We start from the raw sequence: 27,038 nt of genomic DNA, 5'->3' as shown, positions 1-27,038 counted from the left end.
ATAAAACAGATGACGTCATTGATTGATTAATTATTCGATCAGCAGATAAATAAATAAATAATCTGAGCTTTTGAATTAAACGAGTTATTTAACAACTCTGGGACTCATTTTCTCTAACTGACATCTTATTGAATCTCTGAAACATCAATAATGAAAATGATTATTATTATCATCTCTAACGAGACTGTTCCTGGTTCTGCTGGTTCTGGTTCCTGAAGATGAGAGTCAGCTGATCGGTCGGTTCTTGTTGGGAACATTGGACCTGAGGGATGAACTGTGATGACATTATCAGTGGGTGTGTCTTCTGAAGAGCTCAGCAGATGACATCATTGGATAGTCCAGAACTGGGCCATGTGGCCTGCAGGTCCACCTCAGGACTGACTGGGGTCATGTGATGAGGTCATGTGATGCTGTGTAGACGCTGCGAGGTCTTTACGTGTTCTGGCTGTTGGAGTGGTGAACTTACGACCCCCTCTAGTGGAGCGACGTGGTATTACAGGCTCTGATGAAATCTTATTAAGAAGGATCTCAGAGCTGCAGGTCGACTGACGTTTGCGCGATGTTGTCTGCAAGCTGCAGATGGTGGGAAGGATGTTCTGGAGGTGGTACGATGGTTCTACAGAACCAGAGCCTTCTACAGAACCAGAGCCTTCTATAGAACCAGAACCTCCTACAGAACCAGAACCTTCTACAGAACCAGAGCCTCCTACAGAACCAGAACCTTCTCCAGAACCAAAGCCTTCTACAGAACCAGAACCTTCTCCCTGTTTGTTCTCTGGTTCTGAACCTTCAGAGGCTTGAAGGTGGAAGTTTGTCTGACTGTCAGGGACGAGATGATGATGATGGTGATGAAGATGATGATGAAGATGGTGATGAATATAATGACGATGGAGATGTGATGATGAAGATGAACTTCCTGTCTGATCAGAGCTTCCTGTTTCAGACTTTGGTTTCTTTATCTGATGGATCCTCGTTCTCATTTCCGTTTTTCGCTTTCAGGATTTTATATTAAAAACTGATTCAATCTTAATGAAAACAGAAACGTTATAAAAGATGAATCTTTTATTTCTCTTAAAGCAGCTTCACACTTTTTAAATCATATTTAACGTTTGTGTTCAATTATCTCTAAACCGGAAAAACGATGATATTTAAATGAAATTTGATGGAAATCTCTTTATTCTCAATAAATACTTCAATATGGAAAGCAGCTGAAGCCCCGCCCCTTTTGGTAACACCTGTGGTCTCTTTAAAAAATGTTGTTCATACAGATTGAATCTTTTTTCATCAGGCAGTGATCTTCGTGGTCCTGCAGTCCAACAGCAGATAGGAATAGAACCTGTGATGGTTCCCGGTTCTGGTTGTGGTTGTGGTTCTGGGGGCCGGCTGCATTCAGAGTCAGCAGAGTTGAATCAGAGTGAACTAGAAACACTGAATAGATTCTGTCGCTCACAGATAACCGATGTTCACCGGGAATACCAACGAGCTGTTCCACAACCAGCGCAGAGCAAAGTGTGGACAGTGACGGGTGGCCATCTTCTTCTTCGTCTTCTTTGTCTTCTTCGTCTTTGTCTTCTTCGTCGTCGTCTTCTCCTTCCTCTTCTTCTTCTTCTTCTTGTTCTTCTTGTTCTTCTTGTTCTTCTTTGTCTTCTTCGTCTTCATCTTCTTCTTTAGTCTGATCGGTGGTTTCCATGCGGTTTAGAGGGGGACATAAATGAGCCGTTTATGTCGCTAAAAGGTTCGACTCTTCGAATTGAATCTGCTCAGTGTGATAAATCCAGAAGAGCCACAAGATCCAATTTTGATCAACTCCAGTTTTAGTAGATTCATCAATTTTTTTTAAATAAAATATTGTTTTGAGTTGAATCTTCAGTATTTTTCCAGCTTCACTCATGTTTTCTTTTTTAAAAAGCTGCGTTCAGTGTTTCCGGTAAAGACGAGCATCCTCGCTGTATCACTGAAAGCTGCACTTTGTTTTCTGAATGCGGCGGAAAGCTGTCAATCATGTTTTGTTCTTTTGAAATGAAGCATCCCAGCGAAAGGCCTCTCGAGCCTCACCAGACTCCATTCAGAAAAGTGGGGATTTAGTTGTGTTGGTCCGCTGCTTCGGTTCAGTGGCCGTTGAAGTTCAAGGTCGATCTTAGAAATGGTGCCGTTAGTATTTAAAGGTTTTATGGCCAAAACTTTGTTTTGGAACTATTTCATGAATCTTTATCAACTCAACTCTTATTAGGTCTGTGTGGGAACAGTGAGCGGTGAATGAAGTGTGTCTCTGGAGCTGCACCAAACCTCATTGAGAAAAGAGGCGATTTAGCTGCAGTGCCGCTCTGCTGTCAGCCTGTAATGTGGGACAGAGGAGTGTTGTACCGCCGTCAGCACGGACCTCATCGCTTCCTTTCATAGTCTAATGACCCCCCCCCCCCCATCCCCACTGGCCTCCACACAGGAGGACAAAAACTCTGGAGGTTTGCATGATAATGTTGGCAGCTGCCTGTGGGGGCGCCGCCTCCTGACCCCCCCTCCTCGCCTCCCGCCGCCGCCCACCTCCGTTCAGGGGTCACATACTGGATTCATTTGGCAGTGCTGCCTCACTGAAGGTTTGTCACGACACATTTCACTTCCCGGTTGGGTTTCTTCTCCAGTGAGATTTCTGAGTGAATTAAAGCTGCAGCAGCAGAAACATCGTACGGACTCACTGACGTGCTTCATTTCAATATTTAGATGCAGTAAATCTTTTTATTTGAAATCATAACGCTGACGCTGATATCAACATTTTTACAGCTGAACTTCAAGGTTAAAATCAGAGACATTAATCTGAGTGATATTGTTCTTTAATTATCACATGAACCACACGGATGTGTGTCTCTGTGTCTCTTTGTGTGTCTCTGTGTGTCTCTGTGTGCCTCTGTGTCTCTCTGTGTGTCTCTGTGTCTCTTTGTGTGTCTCTGTGTGTCTCTGTGTGTGTCTGTGTCTCTCTGTGTGTCTCTCTGTGTCTCTCTCTGTGTGTCTCTGTGTGTGTCTGTGTGTCTCTGTGTGTGTCTGTGTCTCTCTGTGTGTCTCTGTGTCTCTTTGTGTGTCTTTGTGTCTCTCTGTGTGTGTCTCTGTGTGTGTGTGTGTGTGTGTGTCCATGGTAATCCTGGAATCAGACAGACATAATGAGCATCTCCTCCTTTCATCTCTGTTGCCATGGCGACAGCAGAGTGACCGTGAATTGAATGAAGTGGATTTGTTTTTTGCTCCTCTCTCTCTGGCTGATGTCTGAAGTCGTAACGGGCCGACGCTTCGTTACTGAGTCTGTTAGTGTTTGTCTGACCTGTCCGTGACCTTTGACCCCTGCTACAGACAGATATATGGCTTTTACTGTGATGGAGTTCAACTGCTGCTGAAAATATCCTCTCTGAACCTCTAAATGTTTATTAAGCTAAAAATAGTACAATTCATTTTTCAGTCTTGGTTGTGACTCGTTTTTAAACCTGGTTTGTTTTGTTTTGGAACGATGCAGCGAAGACAGGATTCTTTGTTCAGATGATTTCATGAGACTTTAATTATCTCAGTTTGGTTAAACTGGAAGAAGTTCGTTAGTCGGAGCGCCAACAGGAAGAAAAAAAAAATCACGTATCATCTGCATAAAGTCAAAGACCAAAGTAAACATAAAATATGGACATTTTATTGTTTTATGAAAAATATGTGCTCATTTTGAATATATGGTCATTTTGTTCCTGAGCCCAAGCAGTGATTTCCACTCCAGAATAGTTTCTGTTTTTAATACAGCGCTGCCTGAAGATCACGAACATCCAACATCAGTTTTAACATGTTAACTTGTTTGTTTTGGTCACGTTGTTTTAGGATTTAACACTTTAACATTTTAACACTTTAACACTTTAACGTTTAACACTTTAACATTTTAACACTAACATTTTAACACTTTAACATTTTAACACTAACATTTGAACATTTTACCATTTTAACACTTTAACACTAACACTTACCATTTTAACATTTTAACACTTTAATACTTTAACATTTTAATACTTTAACACTTTAACACTAACATTTTAACACTAACACTTGTAACATTTTAACACTTTAACACCAACACTAACATTTCAACACTTTAACACTTTAACATTTTAATACTTTAATACTTTAATACTGTAACACTTTAACATTTTAACATTTTAACACTTTAACACTTTACCATTTTGCCATTTTAACACTTTAAAACTTTACCATTTTGCCATTTTAACACTTTAACACTAACATTTTAACACTTTAACACTTTAACACTAACATTTTAACACTTTAACACGAACATTTTAACATTTTACTATTTTAACACTTTAACACCAACATTTACCATTTTACCATTTTAACACTAACATTTGAACACTTTAACACTTTACCATTTTGCCATTTTAACACTAACATTTTAACACTTTAACACTAACATTTTAACACTTTAACACTAACATTTTAACACTTTAACACTAACATTTTAACACTCATGTTTTAACACTAACATTTTAACACTCTAACTAACATTTTAACATTTAACACTAACATTTTAACACTCTAACTAACATTTTAACATTTAACACTAACATTTTAAGACTTTAACACTTAACATTTTAACATTTTAACATTTTCACACTTTACCATTGTAATACTTTAACATTTTAACATTTTAACATTTTCACACTTTACCATTGTAATACTTTAACATTTTAACAATTTAATACTTTAACACTTTAATACTTTAACACTTTAACATTTTAACACTAACATTTTAACACTAACATTTTAACATTTTAACACTTGTTTCACACTTTACCATTTTACCATTTTAACACTAACATTTTAACACGAACATTTTAACATTTTACTATTTTAACACTTTAACACCAACATTTACCATTTTACCATTTTAACACTAACATTTTAACACTAACATTTTAACATTTTAACACTTTAATACTTTAACATTTTAATACTTTAACACTTTAATACTTTAACATTTTAACACTTTAACACTACCATTTTGCCATTTTAACACTAACACTGACATTTTAACATTTTAACACTAACATTTTAACACTTGTTTCACACTTTACCATTTTACCATTTTAACACTAACATTTTAACTCTAACATTTTAACACTTTAACATTTTAATACTTTAACATTTTAACACTTTAACATTTTAATACTTTAACATTTTAACATTTTAACACTTTAAAACTAACATTTTAGCACTTAAACACTAACATTTTAATATTTTAACATTTTCACACTTTACCATTTTATCACTTTAACATTTTAACACTTTAATACTTTAACACCTTAACACTTTAACACTAACATTTTAACATTTTAACACTTTAACACTAACACTTTAACACATTTTAACACTAACACTAACACTTTAAGACTTTAACACTTAACATTTTCACACTTTACCATTTTAATACTTTAACATTTTAACATTTTATCAATTTAATACTTTAACACTTTAACATTTTAACACTTGTTTCACACTTTACCATTTTAACATTTTAACACTAACATTTTAACTCTAACATTTTAACACCTCAACACTTTAACACTAACATTTTAACACTAACATTTTAACATTTTAACACTTTAACACTAACACTTTAACACATTTTAACACTAACACTAACATTTTAAGACTTTAAGACTTAACATATTAACATTTTCACACTTTACCATTTTAATACTTTAACATTTTAACACTGACATTTTAGCACTTTAACACTAACATTTTAATATTTTAACATTTTCACACTAACATTTTAACACTAACATTTTAACACTTTAATACTTTAACACTTTAACACTCACATTTTAACACTAACATTTTAACACTTTAACACGAACATTTTAACATTTTACTATTTTAACACTAACACCAACATTTACCATTTTACCATTTTAACACTAACATTTTAACACTTTAATACTTTAACACTTTAACACTCACATTTTAACACTAACATTTTAACACTTTAACACGAACATTTTAACATTTTACTATTTTAACACTAACACCAACATTTACCATTTTACCATTTTAACACTAACATTTTAACACTTTGATACTTTAACATTTTAATACTTTAACACTTTAATACTTTAACATTTTAACACTTTAACACTACCATTTTGTCATTTTAACACTAACACTGACATTTTAACACTTTAACACTTTAACACCAACACTAACATTTTAACACTTTAATACTTTAACACTAACATTTTAACACTAATGTTTTAACACTAACATTTTAACACTTTAATACTTTAACACTAACATTTTAACACTAATGTTTTAACACTAACATTTTAACACTTTAACACTAACATTTTAATATTTTAACATTTTAACACTTTAACATTTTAACACTTTAACACTTTAATACTTTAACACTAACATTTTAACACTTTGACACTAACATTTTAACACTAACATTTTGACATTTTAACACTTTAACACTAACATTTTAACACTATCATTTTAACATTTTAACCCTTTAACACTAACATTTTAACACTAACATTTTAACACTTTGACACCAACACTAACATTTTAACACTTTAACACTAACATTTTAGCATTTTAACACTTTAACACTAACATTTTAACACTAACATTTTAACACTTTAACACTAACATTTAACACTTTAACATTTTACCACTTTAACACTAACACTTTAACATTTTAACACTTTAACACTAACACTTTAACATTTTAACACTTTAACACTAACATTTTAACACTTTAACACTAACATTTTAACACTAACACTAACATTTTAACACTTTAACACTAACATTTTAACACTAACACTAACATTTTAACACTTAACACTAACATTTTAACATTTTAACACTTTAACACTAACATTTTAACACTTAACACTAACATTTTAACATTTTAACACTTTAACACTAACACTTTAACACTAACACTAACATTTTAACACTTAACACTAACATTTTAACATTTTAACACTTTAACACTAACATTTTAACACTTAACACTAACATTTTAACACTAACACTAACATTTTAACACTTAACACTAACATTTTAACATTTTAACACTTTAACACTAACATTTTAACACTTAACACTAACATTTTAACATTTTAACACTTTAACACTAACACTTTAACATTTTAACACTTTAACACTTTAACACTAACACTTTAACATTTTAACACTTTAACACTAACATTTTAACACTAACACTTTAACATTTTAACATTTTAAGACTTTAACACAACATTTTAACACTAACACTAACATTTTAACACTTTAACACTGTAACATTTTAACACTTTAACATTTCAACAGTTTAACATTGTAACGTTTTAACATTTTAACACTTTAAGATTTTAACACTTAACATTTGAACACTAACATTTTAACACTTTAACACTAACATTTAACACTTTAACATTTTAACACTTTAACACTGTAACATTTTAGCACTTTAACATTTCAACAGTTTAACATTTTAACGTTTTAACATTTTAACACTTTAACATCCTCCATCTCCCCCCATCTTCCTCCTCCTCCCTTCCTTCCCCCCCTCCTCCACCTCTAATGTCTCTTAATACCACCACAGTAATTAAACCGAGGGTTTAAGGAGCAGAGAGAGTTTCAGAGATTTTTACTGTTGTGATGTTCAGCAGAGCTGAAAGGAAAACTACAACTGAAGCCATAAAGAATCAAATATGGAGGTGTGTTGTTGGAGGGGGCGGAGCTTCATAGGCTGAGGTCATTTTCATAGTTTAACAGCAGCAGGAGGCGTCACTTTGAGCCAAAGAAAGAATACAAGACGTTGATGACGCTGCCGGTTTCATAACACTGAGAAGACGACAGATGATTGATGTGCGTCTGTTTATGATAAAACAATCCTGAATATCAAACTGCAACACTGACTTCATCCTGTTTCAACAGATTCCTGATTTTTACTAAATTAATGTTCAAAACAGAATTAAATGGATGTTTTTTGCAACTTTAGGCTTTTGTGATGAAAACACAATAATGAGATGAAAGCAGAGACCAGCTGTCGCTTCGATTCAGTCAGGATCCGAACAGGAACGACACCGGCTGCCTCCTGGGTGTGTGTGTGTGTGTGTGTGTGTGTGTGTGTGTGTGTGTGTGTGTGTGTGTGTGTGTGTGTGTGTGTGTGTGTGTGTGTGTGTGTGTGTGTGTGTGTGTGTGTGTGTGTGTGTGTGTGTGTGTGTGTGTGTGTGTGTGTGTGTGTGTGTGTGTGTGTGTGTGTGTGTGTGTGTGTGTGTGTGTGTGTGTGTGTGTGTGTGTGTGTGTGTGTGTGTGTGTGTGTGTGTGTGTGTGTGTGTGTGTGTGTGTGTGTGTGTGTGTGTGTGTGTGTGTGTGTGTGTGTGTGTGTGTGTGTGTGTGTGTGTGTGTGTGTGTGTGTGTGTGTGTGTCTGTGTGTGTGTGTGTGTGTGTGTGTGTGTGTGTGTATATTGTGTGTGTGTGTGTGTGTGTGTGTGTGTGTGTGTATATTGTTTTGTGTGTGTGTGTATTGTTGTGTGTGTTGCGTGTGTGTTGTGTGACTGTTTATCTGCTGACAGATGTGTGTTTCTCTGAGTGTTTCTGGATTCGAGGTCATCGGAGACGGAAATAAAGATGGAAAACAAAAATCTGCTTCTCTATTTATCTCCAAATATTTAACGTCATCCATCTCGGTGGATAATTCCCAGCATGCCTCGCTGCAGCACATTTTCCCTGACTCGGGGTTTCACCGTGATGCCCGGATTAGAGACGTGGGTCAGGATCTCCGCGGACAGATAATCTGCTGCTCGCCAAAATAAGAGCTGATGTTGTGACTTTGTTCAATGTTTTCCTGTTTTCATCACTGCTGTTATTGATACGAGCTTTAATCTGTAATCCAATCACAACAATCTGTGGAGGATGGGCTGGAGCAGCAGGGTGGAGGAGTCCCACTCCACAACCTGTTTACATTAGCCAGAGCTAGCCTAGCTTAGCATAAAGACTGGAGGGAAAGGGGCACTGTTAGCCCCCGAGCTTAGCATAGAGATAGGGAGCAGCTGACACTGTTGGGCTAGTTTAGCATAAAGACTTATTATAAAGAATAAAGATAATAACTGTTAGCCTAGCTTAGCATAAAGACTTAGTATATGATGTTCTGGTTCTGGCTCCTCAGGGTGGGTTGGCGTTCTGCGAGGTTCTGTCTGTGACCTGATGTTCTGGTTCTGGTTCCTCAGGGTGGGTCGGCGTTCCAGGCGTCGGTGAACGACGACGGTCTGATCACGGTGATTCTGGAGAACTCTGACCTGCAGGAGAACGTCTCCACGTACGCGGCTCAGATCTCCGGAGAACCCAGACCGGTTCTGGTCCAGTTCTTGAACAGTAGCGAGCCGGTGCTGTTCAACGCGTCGGTCCACGGGCTCTGCTACAGCGTGGGTCTGCTGGTGAGACGCGGACAGACCTGGTCCCGACCCGTCAAGACCCTGCCGGTCCTCACAAGTAAGGAACCAAGCTTTTATTTTGAAGTTTTAGTCAGTGTTCATTGTGAAAAAAAATCACCTGTAACAATTAATAATTTACCAGGAAAAATACAATAAATACTCTGATTGAAGCTTCTGGTTTTTATTTTCCATAATAATAATTGTTAAAAAAAAATATCTTACATTAAAATGATTTATTTAAGCATCAAATATTATTTTATTAAAGTGTTCTTAAATACAGTCTAATGGCTAAATTATCTGTAATTGGCTGAATTACATGGTTTTAATGGATTATCTGAATAATTTAAAGGTGTTTTAAGGGTCAGATTTTAGTCTGATAACTATATCATATATGATATGATATAATATAATGTAATATGATACAATGTGATTTAATGATATATGATAATATATATAATATAATGATATATGATAGATATATAATATAATATATACAATATAATATATGATATAATATAATATGATATAATAAAATATGATATAATATAATGATATATGATAGATATATAATATAATATAATATATACGATATAATATATGATATAATATAATATGATATAATATGATATAATAAAATATGATATAATATAATGATATATGATATGATATATGATTATATAATATATGATATAATATGATATAATATAACATGATATGATGTGATATATGATATATATATATCATTTATGATATAATATATTGATATATTATATAATATGATACATGATTATGATATAATATATGATATGATATATGTGATATATCATATATTATGATAGATAGATAGATATATAATAGATAGATAGATAGATAGATAGATAGATAGATAGATAGATAGATAGATAGATAGATAGATAGATAGATAGATAGATAGATAGTAGATAGATAGATAGATAGATAGATAGATAGATAGATAGATAGATAGTTACTTACTTTATTAATCCCACAAAGGGGCATTTTTTCACTACAGCAGCATTATAGGAACGTGAATATTATGATATAATGATATATGATATAATATATGATATAATATAATATATGATCTAATATGATATATATGATATAATATAACATGATATAATATATGATATAATGTGATGTATGATGTGATATAATATATGATAGATGATATGATATGTTATAATCTGATATATATAATATAATACAATATATGATATAATATATGATGATATAATATAATGACATATGATATAATAATATATATAGTATATAATATATGATATATGATATATAATGATATACAGTGACCCCTCGCTATAACGCGGTTCACCTTTCACGGTCTCGCTGCTTCACGGATTTGCATCGTGCATTGTGTTCTGCATTCTGATTGGCTAAACAGTCTCTCCGCTTCTTCTCTACCTGTTTGTCAATAACGTTGCGGTTTAATATGTACACGTACGTAAAACAGCTTGCCAAATTAAAAATAATCGATGGTGGCATGTCGGTTTATAAGAATCTTTTTGCCCAGAAGAAAAAAGAGCGACAACAACTACCGATAACTATGTTCTTCTCTCGAAAAACCACACCTGCACCGCCGGCTTTAGAAGAAAGAACCGCTGCAGAGCGGAGTCAGGATGCAGCGGCTCAGTCAGAAGAGCAGTGAAATACACGAGTCACTATTTGTCCGACTGTACTTTGTATTTGTTTTCATAATCATTTTTCATTTCCTCCCGTTCTAATCCAATGACTCGGGTCGCAGTGGGGCGGTGCCGATCTCAGCAATTTGAAGCCTTCAGTTCGTATTGATGATTAAAATTATTATTTTACAGTACAGTAGTTATTTGTAAAAAAAACATTTATACAGTACTTTTATTTGTTAAACAAATGCTTGGGCCTGTAAAAAGGTTTTGTTCTTTGGTTTCAATGTATTATGGAGTATTTCATTGTATAATAATTGTAAAAAAAATAAAGGTTCCTACTTCACGGATTTCACCTATCACGGTCTCTATTTGGAACGTAACCCCCGCGATAAACGAGGGTTCACTGTATATATAATATGATATATATGTAATGTTATATATGATATGATGATATAATATAATACGATATGATATTATATATGATGATATAATATAATGATATATGATATGTAATATGATATGATGATATATAATATGATATAATATATGATATGATATCATATATGATATGATATGCTATATGATAGTATATGATATAATATATGATGATATAATATAATATATAACATATGATATGATGATATAATATAATGATATAATGTGATATAATATATGTTATATGATAGTATATGATATAATATATGATATATGATAGTATATGATGTGATATAGTATATGATATGCTATATTATAGTATATGATATAATATAATATATGATATAATATAATATATGATATGATATAATATATAATATACAATATGATATGATGATATAATATAATGATATTATGTGATATGATATAATGTGATATTATATATGATAGTATATGATATAATATATGATATAATATGATATAATATATGCTGATATGATATAATATGATATAATATGTGCTGATATAATATATGATATAATATAATGAGACATGATATGATATGATACATGATTACGATATAATATATGATGTGATATAATATAATATATGATAGATGATATATGATATAATATATAATCTGATATAATATATAATACGATATATGATATAATATATGATGATATAATATAATGATATAATATATCATATTATATATAATGGTATATATAATATGATATGATATATATGATATGTAATATGTTATATATGATATGATGATATATGATATGATATATGATACTATATGATATATAATATATGATACATGATTATGATATAATATATGATGTGATATAATATATGATAGATGATATAATATAATGATATGATGTGATATAATATATGATATGCTATATTATAGTATATGATATAATATATGATATAATATGATATATGATATGTAATATGTGATATATGATATAATATATGACATATGATTATAATATGATATAATATATGATATAATATAATGTGCTATATGATGATATAATATGATATAATATATAATATAATATGATATATGATATATATATGACCAGTTTAAAAACATGATTTTATTCTTTAACTGATCAAATAGTGAACTTGTGAATTTTAAGGTTGAGGTTTAGTTTTTGTCTTCTGGATTTGTTTTTGTTTCTAATGAAGACGTTAACGAGAAATTCTTGTTTCATAGATGGTGAAATGTAAAAATTTAAAACAACTTGAAACGGAGCAGATATTTTATTAAATTAATATCCAAGTTAAAATCAATGTTATTTTTATGTTTTTGACCCTCTAAAACATTTGAGTTTATTTTCTCTGTGTGGGTTTTAGTTTCTGTCTGACCGCTTGTTGTTGTTGTTGTTGTTGTCGTTGTCGTTGTCGTTGTCCTCAGAGCCCCTCCCCGTCCTCGCCGCCCACATATCGGACTATAAGGAGGCTCCAGAGACCGGTGTGGTGTTTGAAATCGAGCCTCCGGCCGGGAACGTGTTCAGCAGAGTGAACATCAGCTACACGGAGGGGGCGGAGCCTCGCAGCGTTCTCTACAAAGGTACGACAAAGTTTATTCATATGCTGAACGTCAGGCTTCAAACATCCTGAAATAAATACTGATAAAAGGTTGTGATTTGAATATTTTCTGCGCTTGTTGTTTACAGATTTCTACAAAGGGAAGACGGTGTTCAAGCACTGGTTAGCGGGCGTGTGTTACCGCAACATCACCTTCCAGCTGGTCTCCGAGGCAACCGCGTCCCAGACCGCCATGGTGACGCTCAGTGACATCACACACTCACCTCTGCACCACCGCACAGGTGAGACAGGAAGTTTCAGTCCAACTTCATTTACACAGAAGAACACACGAAGAATCGGTCCGGCAGGAAGTCACTCAGGTCTTTGATTGTTTTGATTGAAACCAGAACTTTGAGAACATCACGCGGCTCAAAGTGATGAAAAGAGTCTGAAAGGGACGAAGACCGTCTGGGACTGAAATATAGAAACAAAGAACACATCTGCCTTCAAAATAAGAGCTTTACATGCTTTTGAATTTTTTGAGTTTTCAGTCAGTTTGTCAGGAAGTATTTTATAAATTTGAAGGTCTTCAGTCCAAATTATCTTGATATTTATAAACATTTATTTAATATTTTATTTACTCATTTCAGGGTTTAGTTTTTGTTCCTGTTTTTTGGTCTGAATCTTGTTCTCTGGTTCTGGAGGAGAAACGATGAATCTCACATCACGTTTTCATCCATTTTGATATTTGAATGGAGTTTAGATATATTGATGAACAGAACCTCATCAAGACCTACGTAGTGTCGTTAGAAACACCGAGGACATGTTGATAAACTGTCTTCGTCTCCATGGAGACGGTTTTAATAACAGCAGCAGATTAATCAGAATTATTGATCAGATATTAATGACATCACCCCCCGCCCCCTCCCCCTCCCCCTTCCAGTGCCCTACCCCCCCCTCAATATCTCCCACAAGATCATCCACCTGAACCCGCGGGCCGCTCCCGGTGAGAAGCCCGACGCTCCTCCTGAGGAAGGGCAGCGCTCCTCCCGCCCGGCCCGGGACGTCCCGCTGATGGAGGAGCGGGAGGAGGAGGAGATCCAGCCGGAGGAGGAGAACATCTCAGAGGAGGTGGTGGCTCCCCCTCAGAGTCCCTTCAACTCCACCCACAACCTGACAGGAAGCCCCGCCCCCACCGCCGTGGACATGGGCGAGAGTCAGACGGAGGAGGCGGAGCCTGAGAGCTACTGGCTGGACCCGACGGACCCGTCTCCGGCTGACCGGGAGGAGGAGTTCGTGAACGCCGTGGTGTCGGAGTACGAGGACTCCAACGAGCCTGGGTCGGCCATGGGACTCCCCGCCGAGCCCGCCGTGCTGCCCACCCGGCTGCCCCCCCTCCTGCTGGAGCTGCGCTGGCTGCCCCCCCGACCGCCGACCAGCTACGACGGCTTCAACGTCTACGTCAACAGAGACGGTAAACAGATTCATTCTCTGTTGATCAGCTGATCGATGCTTTTATTTTTTCATTCTTGAAATAAATAAACATTCATTCTCGTCTGTTCTCCAGGAAACTCCACAGAAACGGCAACGGTGGACGAAAACACTCACGAGTTCTTCACGGAGCTGACGGAGTCGGGGACGTACCGAGTCCAGGTCACCACGGTCAGCTCGGCCGGAGACTGCGAAGCCCGAGAGAGCAGCGCCGACACCGGATTCAGCTTCTACCTCAGTACGTCCAGTTCACCACGTGTGTCCTTGACCTCCATTTGACCTCAGTTCAACCCGTTTAAACTAAGTTTAACCCCAGTTTAACCAGGAATCACTACGGTGTTTTAAAAGGAGTTTTTAAGGGATACATTTTTAATCTTTTAAAATCTACAGGATGAATTCATGTGTTTTAGAGGTTTGGTTCATTAATGGTGTTTAATGTGATATACATATTGTTTTTATTAACATCTGGATGTGAACTGGTTGCAGGTCCCGGTGGCGAGCTGCTGGAGGAGCTCCACGAGCGTCCTCAGGCCGTCAACGTCCGGCTGCTGGACTCCAGCACCGCCGCCGTGTCCTGGGCTCCGTCCTTCCAGAACCACAACGGCAGCCTGGTGTCGGTGGTTTCTACGACCTGCCTGAAGCCGAGCCTCAGCCAGAGGATGGAGAACACGTACTGCAGCGAGGTGACGCGCTGCGTCTTCATTCATAGTATCAGCAGATAAAACAGGATTATTTCATTCCACTGAAACGTTGTTCGAGCTGGAAAACGTCCCGACGGCGAAGCGACTCGACTCGGAGGTGTGAAGTCTGTTTTTAACAGGTTTTATCTGAGCTGATAATCAGAGGAGACGATCTGAGTAACACGCTGAGTTTTCAGTCTGTCATAAACAGGTTTTCATGTTCGTTCACCTCTCAGAGCTGTGAAGTCAATTTTAACTTTTATTTTGAAAAGCTTAAATTCTTAATATTGAAATTATTTTCTCCAAATTACAACTTTAATCATTCGACCTAATTATCTGCTGTAAATAAACGTTAATGCTTCATCCTCTCTGCTGCCATCCGCTGAGGTTCAGGGGTTTCACGCGTTGCTCGGAGGCACGTCGGCAGGAGAGTTACCAGATTTATTTATTTTTTATTCGCAGGAAAACTCGACGAGTGACATCATCAGCAACCTGACGCCCGGCGCTCAGTACCGCGTGGTGGTCTACCACACCAACGGGCCGCTGATCAGCCCGCCGTCCGAACCCGTCATCATCGACATCGGTGATTTTAAACTTCTAATAAACCTCCAGAAATCAGAGACGGACAGTTCAGAAGCTGCCTGAGAATCTGTCTGATTTTAGGTTTCCTTCAGTCTCAGAGATCGGGGATGTTTGTCTCGATTACCCATGATGCACTGCAGACAGTGGGTGCTCCCACTCAGTTCTGGGACAGTTCCACTACATGTGGACCCGATTTAAATGACAGGAAGAGAAACAGGAAGTAGTTTCAGCTGCGGTCCGGTGACTAACGTGTTACCTGTCGGCTCAGAGCCCACAGGTGTGCACGAGCTGGCCGTCTACCCGCTGAGCCCGACGGCGGTCATCCTGAGTTGGCAGCGTCCGTATCACGTGGCCTTCAGGAAGTACGTGCTGCAGACCTTCTTCTTCAACCCGGTGACGCTGGCATCCGAGTGGACCACCTACTACGAGATCGCCGCCACCGCCTCCGTCATCGCCTCCGTGGTAACGCAGTGTGTTGTCGTCACGGTGATGGTGTCTCAGAATCAGACTTTTCACCTGCTTCTCCTCTCGGTTCTCTCTCCCCTCAGAGGGTCACCGACCTGCTGCCCGCCTGGTATTATAATTTCCGTGTTTCCATGGTGACGTGGGGCGACCCGCCGCTCAGCTGCTGCGACAGCTCCACCGCCAGCTTCGTCACAGGTACCGACCCGCCTGCCAGCCAACATGTCAATCAATCGATGTGGAGCATCAAGTGACATCAAACCCCTACAAAGAAAGAAAACTATTTCTAAATCAAATTATATGTTTATTTTAAACATGTTTCTTTCTATTTAATAACCAGCGGATCATAAAACGTCTCTTCCAGACATTAAAGTCACGGATTGGATCTTTTTTTGGGCCGAGTTTGGTTTACATTTAAGTCTAAAATCAGTCTTAAAACTAATCTTAGAAATATTTTCATTAGTTTGTTGTTGAAGCAGTTAAAAATGTCTTAGTGGACTTTTCATCAGAGTTTTGATATATGAACCTGAATAAGATTGAATCCAGCAGGATGTTGCTGGTCAGCTGTTGATCAGCTGTTGATCAGCTGTTCTCCTCCTGCAGCTCCTGAAGCTCCTCACATCTCCTCGGTGGACTTCCACCATGGCGTCCTCTACGTCCGCTGGACGTACAGCGAGCTCTTCATCGACCTGTCGCACTCCAGGATGCTGCACTGGCAGGTGGTGGCGGTCGGCAAGAAGGGGCTGGAGAAGAGCTACTCCATCGACGTGAGTCATCTTCATCAGACACAGTTTCAGTCTCCGACCTGCCCGTCGTCATGACGTTCCCGCAGGATGTTGGACTGTTTTTGTCTTGTGGTTCTGTTGTCGGTCCGATGGTCCAGTTAGCTGCTCTGTGGTTCCAGAGTCGGAGGTCCCGCGTGAGCTTTAATCATTCTGGAGACAGAAACAGGATGTTTAACGGTTCGTCACTCTCAGTGGTTGCTATGGAGTTTCTAAATGGTTGCTAGGCAGGCGCTATGATGGTGTTGGTGGTTGCTACACCTGTGTAAGTTGGTTTCTATGGACAGTTGCTGGGTGGTTGCTAGGGGAAGTAACATTAGCGTCCCTGCTAGTGAAGCTCATTTGATCTGATTATGAATTATTGATCCAGTTTCTGTTTTCAGTGAAACTTCAACTCGTTCAGACTCGTTTTAAACCGTCGCGTTCACATGTGGTTCATTCAAAACAGAAATAAATCAAATCTGTCTTTAAAACAGGAAGTCTGGAAACAGGAACTTCATACGATCACAGTGACTAAACACAACAATAAACCACCGGGAGGATTTTACATGGAGTTATTTTTAGTTTCTTTTTAAGGTGGATTAGTATCCAGGTATTTTCAGAAAATAAACAAACAACAACATCTCGGTGTTCAGATAAACAAACAACAACATCTTGGTGTTCAGATAAACAAACAAGATGAAGGTGAACAGAGAGAAAATAAAACCAGTAAATTCAAATGAAACAAAGTAATATATACATAAATAAAACTTGTGATTCGATGCTGTTGTTAGTGACTGTGTTTATGATGTTTGTTGTTTGTGTTTTGTTGTTTGTGTCAGGTGACTCGTAACGTGATGGAGGCGAGCCTCCCGCTGCCTCCTGGAGACATCTACAACCTGACGGTGACGGCCTGCACGGAGCGCAGCAGGAACACCTCCATGCCCAACATCATCAAACTGGGTCAGCACACACACACACACACACACACACACACACACACACACACACACACACACACACACACACACACACACACACACACACACACACACACACACACACACACACACACACACACACACACACACACACACACACACACACACACACACACACACACACACACACACACACACACGCTGTATAGAACACCAGGACTCTAACAGAGGACCCGGCGTCGGTCCCTGAGGAACTCCAAACATCGTTTCATCATCATCACGTCTGAATTTAAAGTAAATCGTAAAAATGTTCAAACGTTTGTAAAAATACAAACGATTAAACAACTGTTTCTTAATAAAACATTTTTTGGAGGAGCAGGCGTGTTTCCATCAAACTTTTATTTTTGTATTTGTTAGAATGAACTGCAGCTTTAAAACAACTCTTTTTACACAACACTGAAGCTCCAGCTGAGATTTTAAGTTTGTATCCGTCAGTTTTTTGCAGGACTTTTATTTTGAAGGTGATTTATTTCCTGCAGTCGTCTTTCTTCACCCTGAAACTAAATATAAAACTTGATATTTGACTTCCTCTTCTGAGCGTGTCAAAGTGTTTCGGGCTCAGAGGAAGTCTCGGTGTTCTCCGACCTGTTCTGTTCTGTTCTGCTCCTGTAAACTGACAGCTGGTTGTTTCCTGCAGAACCGGCGCCGCCCAGGTCTCTGTACGCCGTCAACGCCACGCACTCGTCCGTCACGCTGCTGTGGAGCGAGGACGGAGTGGTGGACTACTACCAGGTCCTCTGTAGACCCAGCAGGACCGGCAGCAAGGAGCTCAAGGTGAGACAGAACCGCAGATCAGAACTGCAGACAGAACCGGGTCTGAGACGGCCTGACCACAGAGAACAGCTGACATCGGGTTTTACTTGTTTCCTGAGACTGTCAAAGTAAAAGAAGCTCTGAGTTACAGTGATTAAAAAAAACAGCAGAAAGAAAGAAAAGTTTTCAGATTAAACTGAAGTTTTTGAACTTTTTTTTGACTTTTCGAATTAAATTTTTAGTATTTTCAGAAAGAAAAACAAAACTTTAAGTCAGTAAATCAGAAACATCATCTGATGATAAAAACAGGAGCGTCTCTCTTCAGAGTTTTGTTGTTTTATTGTTTAGTTTTTTTAGTTGTTTTGTGTTTTAAAACCTAAAAAACCCGACAGAAACAGAAAGTTAAATCAGAAACATGCCAGCAGCTCTGAGGAGAATCAACCAACAGCTGATCTGTTAAAGGCTCCGCCTCCTCCTGCTGGATGAACTTCTTTACATTTAGTCATCAGAGGGACTTCCTGAAGTGGAAGAGCCTCCAACTGTAGTTCCACTGAGGACCACCAGGGGCTGTCTGCAACACACTACCATTTAAAAGCATCAAGTAAAGTTTCTTCCTCCTCCTCTTCCTTGTTCCTCCTCCTCCTGCTCCTCCTCCTCTTCCTCCTGCTCCACCTCCTCCTCCTGCTCCACCTCCTCCTTGTCCTCCTGCTCCTCCTGCTCCTCCTGCTCCACCTCCTCCTGCTCCTCCTCCTCCTGTTCCTCCTCCTCGTCCTCCTGCTCCATCTCCTCCTGCTCCTGCTCCTCCTCCTCCAGTCCCGGGAGCCTCAGACCTCCTCCTCTCACGTGGTGACGGTTTCCGGTTTGACTCCTTCGTCCAGCTACAACTGCTCCGTCACCAGTTTCAGTTACAGCACGCCGAGCCGGCCGGCGCACATCTCCGTCAGCACAGTCGGTAGGAGGAGCTTCTTATTCTCATCTGGCAGAGGGACTTCCTGCAGGCTTTTCACAGTAAAAGCTGGACGGCTTTTAATTTGAAATGACCATGCAGGAAGTGTTCGATTACAGAAAAACTAACGGAATTAATGGTGTCTGATTAAATGATTTCTGTTTGTGCGTCTTTTTTTTGTTTTTAAATGTTCAACTGTGTGTTTGTGTGTTTGTGTGTCTGTTTGTGTGTTTGTGTGTTTGTGTCTGTTTGTGTGTCTGTTTGTGTGTTTGTGTGTCTGTTTGTGTGTTTGTGTGTCTGTTTGTGTGTCTGTTTGTGTGTTTGTGTGTCTGTGTCTGTTTGTGTGTTTGTGTGTCTGTGTCTGTTTGTGTGTCTGTGTGTCTGTTTGTATGACTGTGTGTGTCTGTTTGTGTGTTTGTGTGTCTGTTTGTGTGTTTGTGTGTCTGTTTGTGTGTCTGTGTGTCTGTTTGTGTGTCTGTTTGTGTGTTTGTGCGTCTGTGTCTGTTTGTGTGTCTGTTTGTGTGTTTGTGTGTCTGTGTCTGTTTGTGTGTTTGTGTGTCTGTTTGTGTGTTTGTGTGTCTGTTTGTGTGTCTGTTTGTGTGTCTGTGTGTCTGTTTGTGTGTTTGTGTGTCTGTGTGTCTGTTTGTGTGTCTGTGTGTCTGTTTGTGTGTCTGTTTGTGCGTCTGGGTGTCTGTTTGTGTGTCTGTGTGTCTTTGTGTGTCTGTGTGTCTGTGTGTCTGTTTGTGTGTTTGTGTGTCTGTGTGTGTGTTTGTGTGTCTGTTTGTGTGTCTGTGTGTGTTTGTGTGTCTGTTTGTGTGTCTGTGTGTCTGTGTGTCTGTGTGTCTGTTTGTCTGTTTGTGTGTTTGTGTGTCTGTGTGTGTGTTTGTGTGTCTGTTTGTGTGTCTGTTTGTGTGTCTGTGTGTCTGTTTGTGTGTCTGTGTGTCTGTGTGTCTGTTTGTCTGTTTGTGTGTCTGTGTGTCTGTGTGTGTTTGTGTGTGTGTTTGTGTGTCTGTTTGTGTGTTTGTGTGTCTGTTTGTGTGTTTGTGTGTCTGTGTGTCTGTTTGTGTGTTTGTGTGTCTGTTTGTGTGTCTGTGTGTCTGTTTGTGTGTCTGTGTGTCTATTTGTGTGTTTGTGTGTCTGTTTGTGTGTTTGTGTGTCTGTTTGTGTGTCTGTTTGTGTGTCTGTGTGTCTGTTTGTGTGTTTGTGTGTCTGTTTGTGTGTCTGTGTGTCTGTTTGTCTGTCTGTGTGTCTGTGTGTGTTTGTGTGTGTGTTTGTGTGTCTGTTTGTGTGTTTGTGTGTCTGTTTGTGTGTTTGTGTGTCTGTGTGTCTGTTTGTGTGTTTGTGTGTCTGTTTGTGTGTCTGTGTGTCTGTTTGTGTGTCTGTGTGTCTATTTGTGTGTTTGTGTGTCTGTTTGTGTGTTTGTGTGTCTGTTTGTGTGTCTGTGTGTCTGTTTGTGTGTCTGTGTGTCTGTTTGTGTGTCTGTTTGTGTGTCTGTGTGTCTGTTTGTGTGTTTGTGTGTCTGTTTGTGTGTTTGTGTGTCTGTGTGTCTGTTTGTGTGTCTGTGTGTGTGTTTGTGTGTCTGTTTGTGTGTTTGTGTGTCTGTTTGTGTGTCTGTGTGTCTGTTTGTGTGTCTGTGTGTCTGTTTGTGTGTTTGTGTGTCTGTGTGTCTGTTTGTGTGTCTGTGTGTGTGTTTGTTTGTGTGTCTGTGTGTGTGTCTGTGTGTCTGTTTGTGTGTTTGTGTGTCTGTTTGTGTGTTTGTGTGTCTGTTTGTGTGTCTGTGTGTCTGTTTGTGTGTCTGTTTGTGTGTTTGTGTGTCTGTTTGTGTGTCTGTGTGTCTGTTTGTGTGTTTGTGTGTCTGTTTGTGTGTTTGTGTGTCTGTGTGTCTGTTTGTGTGTCTGTTTGTGTGTTTGTGCGTCTGCAGCCAAAGAGATGAACCCGAGTGTGGCGGCCATCTCGGCTCTGTCCGTCCTCAGCATCCTCCTCATCAGCCTCCTCGTTATGTTTCTGCTGGTTCTTCGAAAGAAACACCTGCAGATGAGCCGGTAGGAAACCCGACACGCGATGACATCACAGGAAACACAAACCTCATTTTATCTTTTTACTTTTAGCTTCCAACACTTTAATTAGAATTTTATTTTCATTTTTGTTGTCATCTCTTCACGTTTGTTTTAAGGGACGATATAAAAACCCGTGAATAGAAAAACATGAATATGTAATGCAGAGTTATCAGGGAGAACCTAAAGGTGTTCATGACAGCGCCCCCTCCTGGTCTACAGGGAGAACTTCTGTGTTTTTCTTCTGCTGTGTGAACAAGCAGAGCTCACATGATTTCTGCTGACTCAGCGGTGCGTTTGTGGTTCTGAGTGTTCGTGAACAGCCTCCAAGAATTCATGTCACATTTTATTCTCGGTATTTCACAAGCAACTTCCTGTAGCAAGCTGCGCAGCGTGAAGTTCCCACATTATTTATCTGACTTTAAACATCTGGAGACAGATGTTCGAGGCTGTCAGCCGGGTGTCACATGACTTCCAGCTTTTTATCAAGAATATAAAAACTTCTGTTCAGAGTCGTTATGTTGTTGATTTTAATCAACTCAATTTCTACTGAGAAATTATAATATTATAAACTGTACATATAATTTTTACTTTTTCTTCTGACATTCTTGTGATTTCTTTGGCAGTAATAGAACACGTCGCTCTGTATGTCAACTTTTTAACCAAATTACCAGGTGTAATTATTACAATTTTAAAATCAACTTAAATATTTATTTTTCACATGTCGGTAACAAACTTGGTATCTGTTATTTATATTTTTGTTGTTTCCACATGTTCAACCTCTTCTGTTAAATCATTATGAAACAATCAGGTTGTAGAATAACATCAAAGTTGTTTTTAACTGAGGCCAATAAACTCTTTGGAGTTTGAGTTCTCTGTTATTTTGGTTCTCAGACTTTCAGCTCACTTCCTCTGTTTTCTGAAATGTCATCAAATATCTGTGACTTCCCCAAACGGCTCTAACGGTTTCTCTGTGTTCTCCGTTTCAGGGAATGCGGCGCCGAGACTTTCGTCAACTTTGCTTCATTTGAACGAGACGGAAAACTTCCTTACAACTGGTACGATCTCCTCCGTTCGTTAGTTCGTCATGTCAAAGCTGAAACACCCTGAAACATCCTGAAACATCCTGAAACATCCTGAAACACACAGAAACACCCTGAAACATCCTGAAACACCCTGAAACATCCTGAAACATCCTGAAACACACAGAAACACCCTGAAACATCCTGAAACACCCTGAAACATCCTGAAACATCCTGAAACACACAGAAACACCCTGAAACACCCTGAAACACCCTGAAACATCCTGAAACATCCTGAAACACCCTGAAACACCCTGAAACATCCTGAAACATCCTGAAACACACAGAAACACCCTGAAACATCCTGAAACACACAGAAACACCCTGAAACACCCTGAAACACCCTGAAACATCCTCAAACATCCTGAAACACACAGAAACACCCTGAAACATCCTGAAACATCCTGAAACACCCTGAAACACCCTGAAACATCCTGAAACATCCTGAAACACACAGAAACACCCTGAAACACCCTGAAACATCCTGAAACATCCTGAAACACACAGAAACACCCTGAAACACCCTGAAACATCCCGAAACACCCTGAAACACCCCGAAACACCCTGAAACATCCCGAAACACCCTGAAACATCCTGAAACACCCTGAAACACCCTGAAACATCCTGAAACACCCTGAAACACACAGAAACACCCAGAAACACGCCGAAACACCCTGAAACACTCAGAAACACCCTGAAACACACAGAAACACCCTGAAACACCCTGAAACACACAGAAACACCCTGAAACATCCCGAAACACCCCGAAACACGCTGAAACACCCTGAAACACAAAGAAACACCGATACATCCTGAAACACGCCAAAACACCCCGAAACACCCTGAAACACGCTGAAACACGCCGAAACACCCTGAAACACCGTGAAACACACAGAAACACCGATACATCCTGAAACACGCCAAAACACCCTGAAACACCCTGAGACACGCTGAAACACCCTGAAACACCCTGAAACATCCCAAAACACGCCGAAACACGCCAAAACACCCTGAAACACGCTGAAACAACCTGAAACACCCTGAGACATCCTGAAACATCCTGAAACACCCCGAAACACGCTGAAACAACCTGAAACATCCTGAAACACGCTGAAACAACCTGAAACACCCTGAGACATCCTGAAACATCCTGAAACACGCTGAAACAACCTGAAACATCCTGAAACACCCTGAAACACACAGAAACACCGATACATCCTGAAACACCCTGAAACACGCTGAAACACGCTGAAACACGCCGAAACACCCTGAAACACCCTGAAACACACAGAAACACCGATACATCCTGAAACACGCCAAAACACCCTGAAACACCCTGAGACACGCTGAAACACCCTGAAACACCCTGAAACATCCCAAAACACGCCGAAACACGCCAAAACACCCTGAAACACGCTGAAACAACCTGAAACACCCTGAGACATCCTGAAACATCCTGAAACACCCCGAAACACGCTGAAACAACCTGAAACATCCTGAAACACGCTGAAACAACCTGAAACACCCTGAGACATCCTGAAACATCCTGAAACACCCCGAAACACCCTGAAACACGCTGAAACAACCTGAAACATCCGGAAACACCCTGAAACACCCCGAAACACGCCAAAACACCCCGAAACACGCTGAAACACCCTGAAACATCCTGAAACACGCTGAAACAACCTGAAACACCCTGAGACATCCTGAAACATCCTGAAACACCCCGAAACACCCTGAAACACGCTGAAACAACCTGAAACATCCGGAAACACCCTGAAACACCCCGAAACACGCCAAAACACCCCAAAACACGCTGAAACACCCTGAAACACCCTAAAACACGCTGAAACACGCTGGAACACCCTGAAACACCCAATCAGAGCAGATTAGTGACCCGGCGGCAGATTGAGGAGGCGGATTAGGGATTTCAACATGTAGCTGCAGCTTTTTAGCTCGTCTGCGGCGCTTTAAGCAGCGCGAGGCGATGATGATGATGAAGATGATGATGATAAGCTGATTCCCCGATTCCACCCCGCGCCTGTTTTGTTCTGGGTGTTTGTTGATGATGAAATATCAGGATTTCACCTAATCTCAGATTAAAGGGACCAAAATGATGGTTTTGGAGTCGTTTGTGTTAAATTCTATAAAACAGGAAATTACAAATTACAGATTTTTATTCTTTAAAATGAGACTCTCTTACCAGAAAAGGCTAAAGTGCCTCTAACACTTACGTGGTTGATAGACTCGTGTTACTCGTGACAAACATTCAGATTTGGAGATCTGTGATTAATATAACAGCTGAAAGACGGTCAGTGAAGGCAGAACTTGGCTTCCATCTGCTGTCGTATTTGACCTTCCATCACTAAATTCCCATCCGAGTGTCTTCTTGATGTGATGCTGGAGTTGTGTTGATGCTTTGACTGCTGCATGTCCTCTTTGCTGTTTGGTGTCGCAGCAGTGTGGATGTGATGAGGAGACGTGATGACCCCACTGATGCAGGAAGTAATACTCATAAATCCGTTTACAGTCTGACATTTTAATTTGAAAATATCAAGTATTACGTTTACCTTATGTTCAGTCCTTAATCAATAAAAAAATTAAACATAAACAGTGCCGTATATGTTGTTTTAAAAATCCTGCTTATTATGGAAAGTGGGGTGGGCCGATAAAACTAGTTGGAATTGTGTTCGATTTCATTTCCTTGATTAATCTTAAACCAGATAAAAATTTAGAGAATCATATTTGCCCAAAATATTTATACTCCTTTAAAAAAAAGTTTATAAAATGACAAGGTACGATGCATTAACAGGTGTGGTATAACTCAAGGCTCGATTCTGGGTCCTCTTCTTTGTTTTATTTTCAACAGCAGGAATCTTATATCAGTTTGTATGCAGATGATAAACACCTGTGCTTTCATAAAAAGCATAAAACATACCAATTGATTTTTGTATACATTCTTCTTGTTCCCCAAATTTGGAACATAGTTGTTCACCAGTTTGTTAAAGTTTATTCATATTTAATGTTTACCGTGGCCAAATCAAACCAAATTCAACGATGCACATCCTCAGATCACCGATAATAAACTCATCAAGTTTTACGAAGATGGAACTAACGGCGGTCGAGATATGCAACAAACAAACACACATAGAGACAGAGATTTCTTAGTGTGATTAAAATCAACGACATAACGAGTCTGAACAGCAGTTTTATTTTAACTTTCATTGATGCTAAAGACATGTTTAGTGTAAGTTTGACCAGACTGACGTGTTTAATGTTTCTGTGATGGAGTTTCATTGTTTCATAAAACAAAGTATCTGCATCAGTGGGGTCGCGACCCCGGCGACACCAACGTTGATGAGATCATCAGGTTCGTGAGGGTGTCTGACGTCGCCACCAAGTGACAAACTGAGAGCTGTTCATACGCGACGAGGGTCCCGGCTGAGTGTTGCATTGTGGGATGGGCTGGGAAGACGCAGTGATGTCACAGACTGAGGCTGGAGGTTGTTTAATGAGACAGAGCGGCCATTGAGGAACAGACTCCTGTTGTCCAGCAGGGAGACAACGAGACTCTCTGAGCGGCTGCATGATGCATTAACTCTGTGTTCAGCACTAATGTGAAGCTCTGTGCCTCTTTACTAATGGAGCACCATGTTCTGTCCCCAACCTACCGCCCCCTGGTGTCTGTTTCTTTATTTTTTCTTGTGTGTGTTTTTATTTTTATTTGTATTTGAACCCCTTCAGGCGAAGAAGCCTCTTTGCCTTCCTTACCCTACTGCCATCCTGCCTTTGGACTGACTATCTTTTGGCTTTTTATATTAATCCTTGGTAAGTAAGCACTTTCTGGCCAAAAACACTGCATTTCAGGGGCATGTCGAAGCAGAGCCACAGCCCACAGTATTGATCCGAGACATTGTTGAACCAAAGTGAGGTCTCACAGATCACCTCTGGATCCAGAACGAATGGACGAGTCTGGTGTTGTTCCATATTTCTGTCAACAAATCTCATGAAAATACCAAAACCAGTAATGTTTAACATCATGGTGTACCTCAAGGCTCAACCAAGGGTCCTCTTCTTCTTGAACTCTAGACAGTATATCT

At 39.1% G+C, this 27,038-nt stretch overlaps 1 protein-coding gene across 4 annotated transcripts in view; it reads left to right on the top strand.

Annotated features, from left to right (window-relative positions):
• ptpro (protein tyrosine phosphatase receptor type O) overlaps window positions 1-27,038 on the top strand; it is a 41,164-nt gene that overhangs the window by 2,568 nt on the left and 11,558 nt on the right. For 2 of the 4 annotated variants that reach the window (XM_069687812.1, XM_069687810.1), the window contains exons 2-16: window positions 9,279-9,540; window positions 13,014-13,169; window positions 13,276-13,428; window positions 14,070-14,600; window positions 14,694-14,855; window positions 15,104-15,300; window positions 15,760-15,880; window positions 16,148-16,341; window positions 16,428-16,539; window positions 16,945-17,108; window positions 17,945-18,065; window positions 18,741-18,877; window positions 19,670-19,808; window positions 21,724-21,844; window positions 22,846-22,914. In XM_069687812.1, the coding sequence (XP_069543913.1) occupies window positions 9,279-9,540; window positions 13,014-13,169; window positions 13,276-13,428; window positions 14,070-14,600; window positions 14,694-14,855; window positions 15,104-15,300; window positions 15,760-15,880; window positions 16,148-16,341; window positions 16,428-16,539; window positions 16,945-17,108; window positions 17,945-18,065; window positions 18,741-18,877; window positions 19,670-19,808; window positions 21,724-21,844; window positions 22,846-22,914 (2,639 nt within the window). Of the gene's footprint in view, window positions 1-7,550; window positions 7,764-9,278; window positions 9,541-13,013; window positions 13,170-13,275; window positions 13,429-14,069; window positions 14,601-14,693; window positions 14,856-15,103; window positions 15,301-15,759; window positions 15,881-16,147; window positions 16,342-16,427; window positions 16,540-16,944; window positions 17,109-17,944; window positions 18,066-18,740; window positions 18,878-19,669; window positions 19,809-21,723; window positions 21,845-22,845; window positions 22,915-26,682; window positions 26,767-27,038 lie in introns of those variants that run through there. The other 2 variants (XM_069687811.1, XM_069687809.1) reach the window with 2 other exon arrangements.

This window comes from Brachyistius frenatus, unplaced genomic scaffold (assembly GCF_029030835.1).
Source record: "Brachyistius frenatus isolate BFR_SWC_R1_liver_20210118 unplaced genomic scaffold, ASM2903083v1 Contig_492, whole genome shotgun sequence".
NCBI classification, from domain to species: domain Eukaryota; kingdom Metazoa; phylum Chordata; class Actinopteri; family Embiotocidae; genus Brachyistius; species Brachyistius frenatus.
Note: the sequence above shows the minus strand (reverse complement) of the source record. Positions and strands in the feature narration are given on the sequence as shown.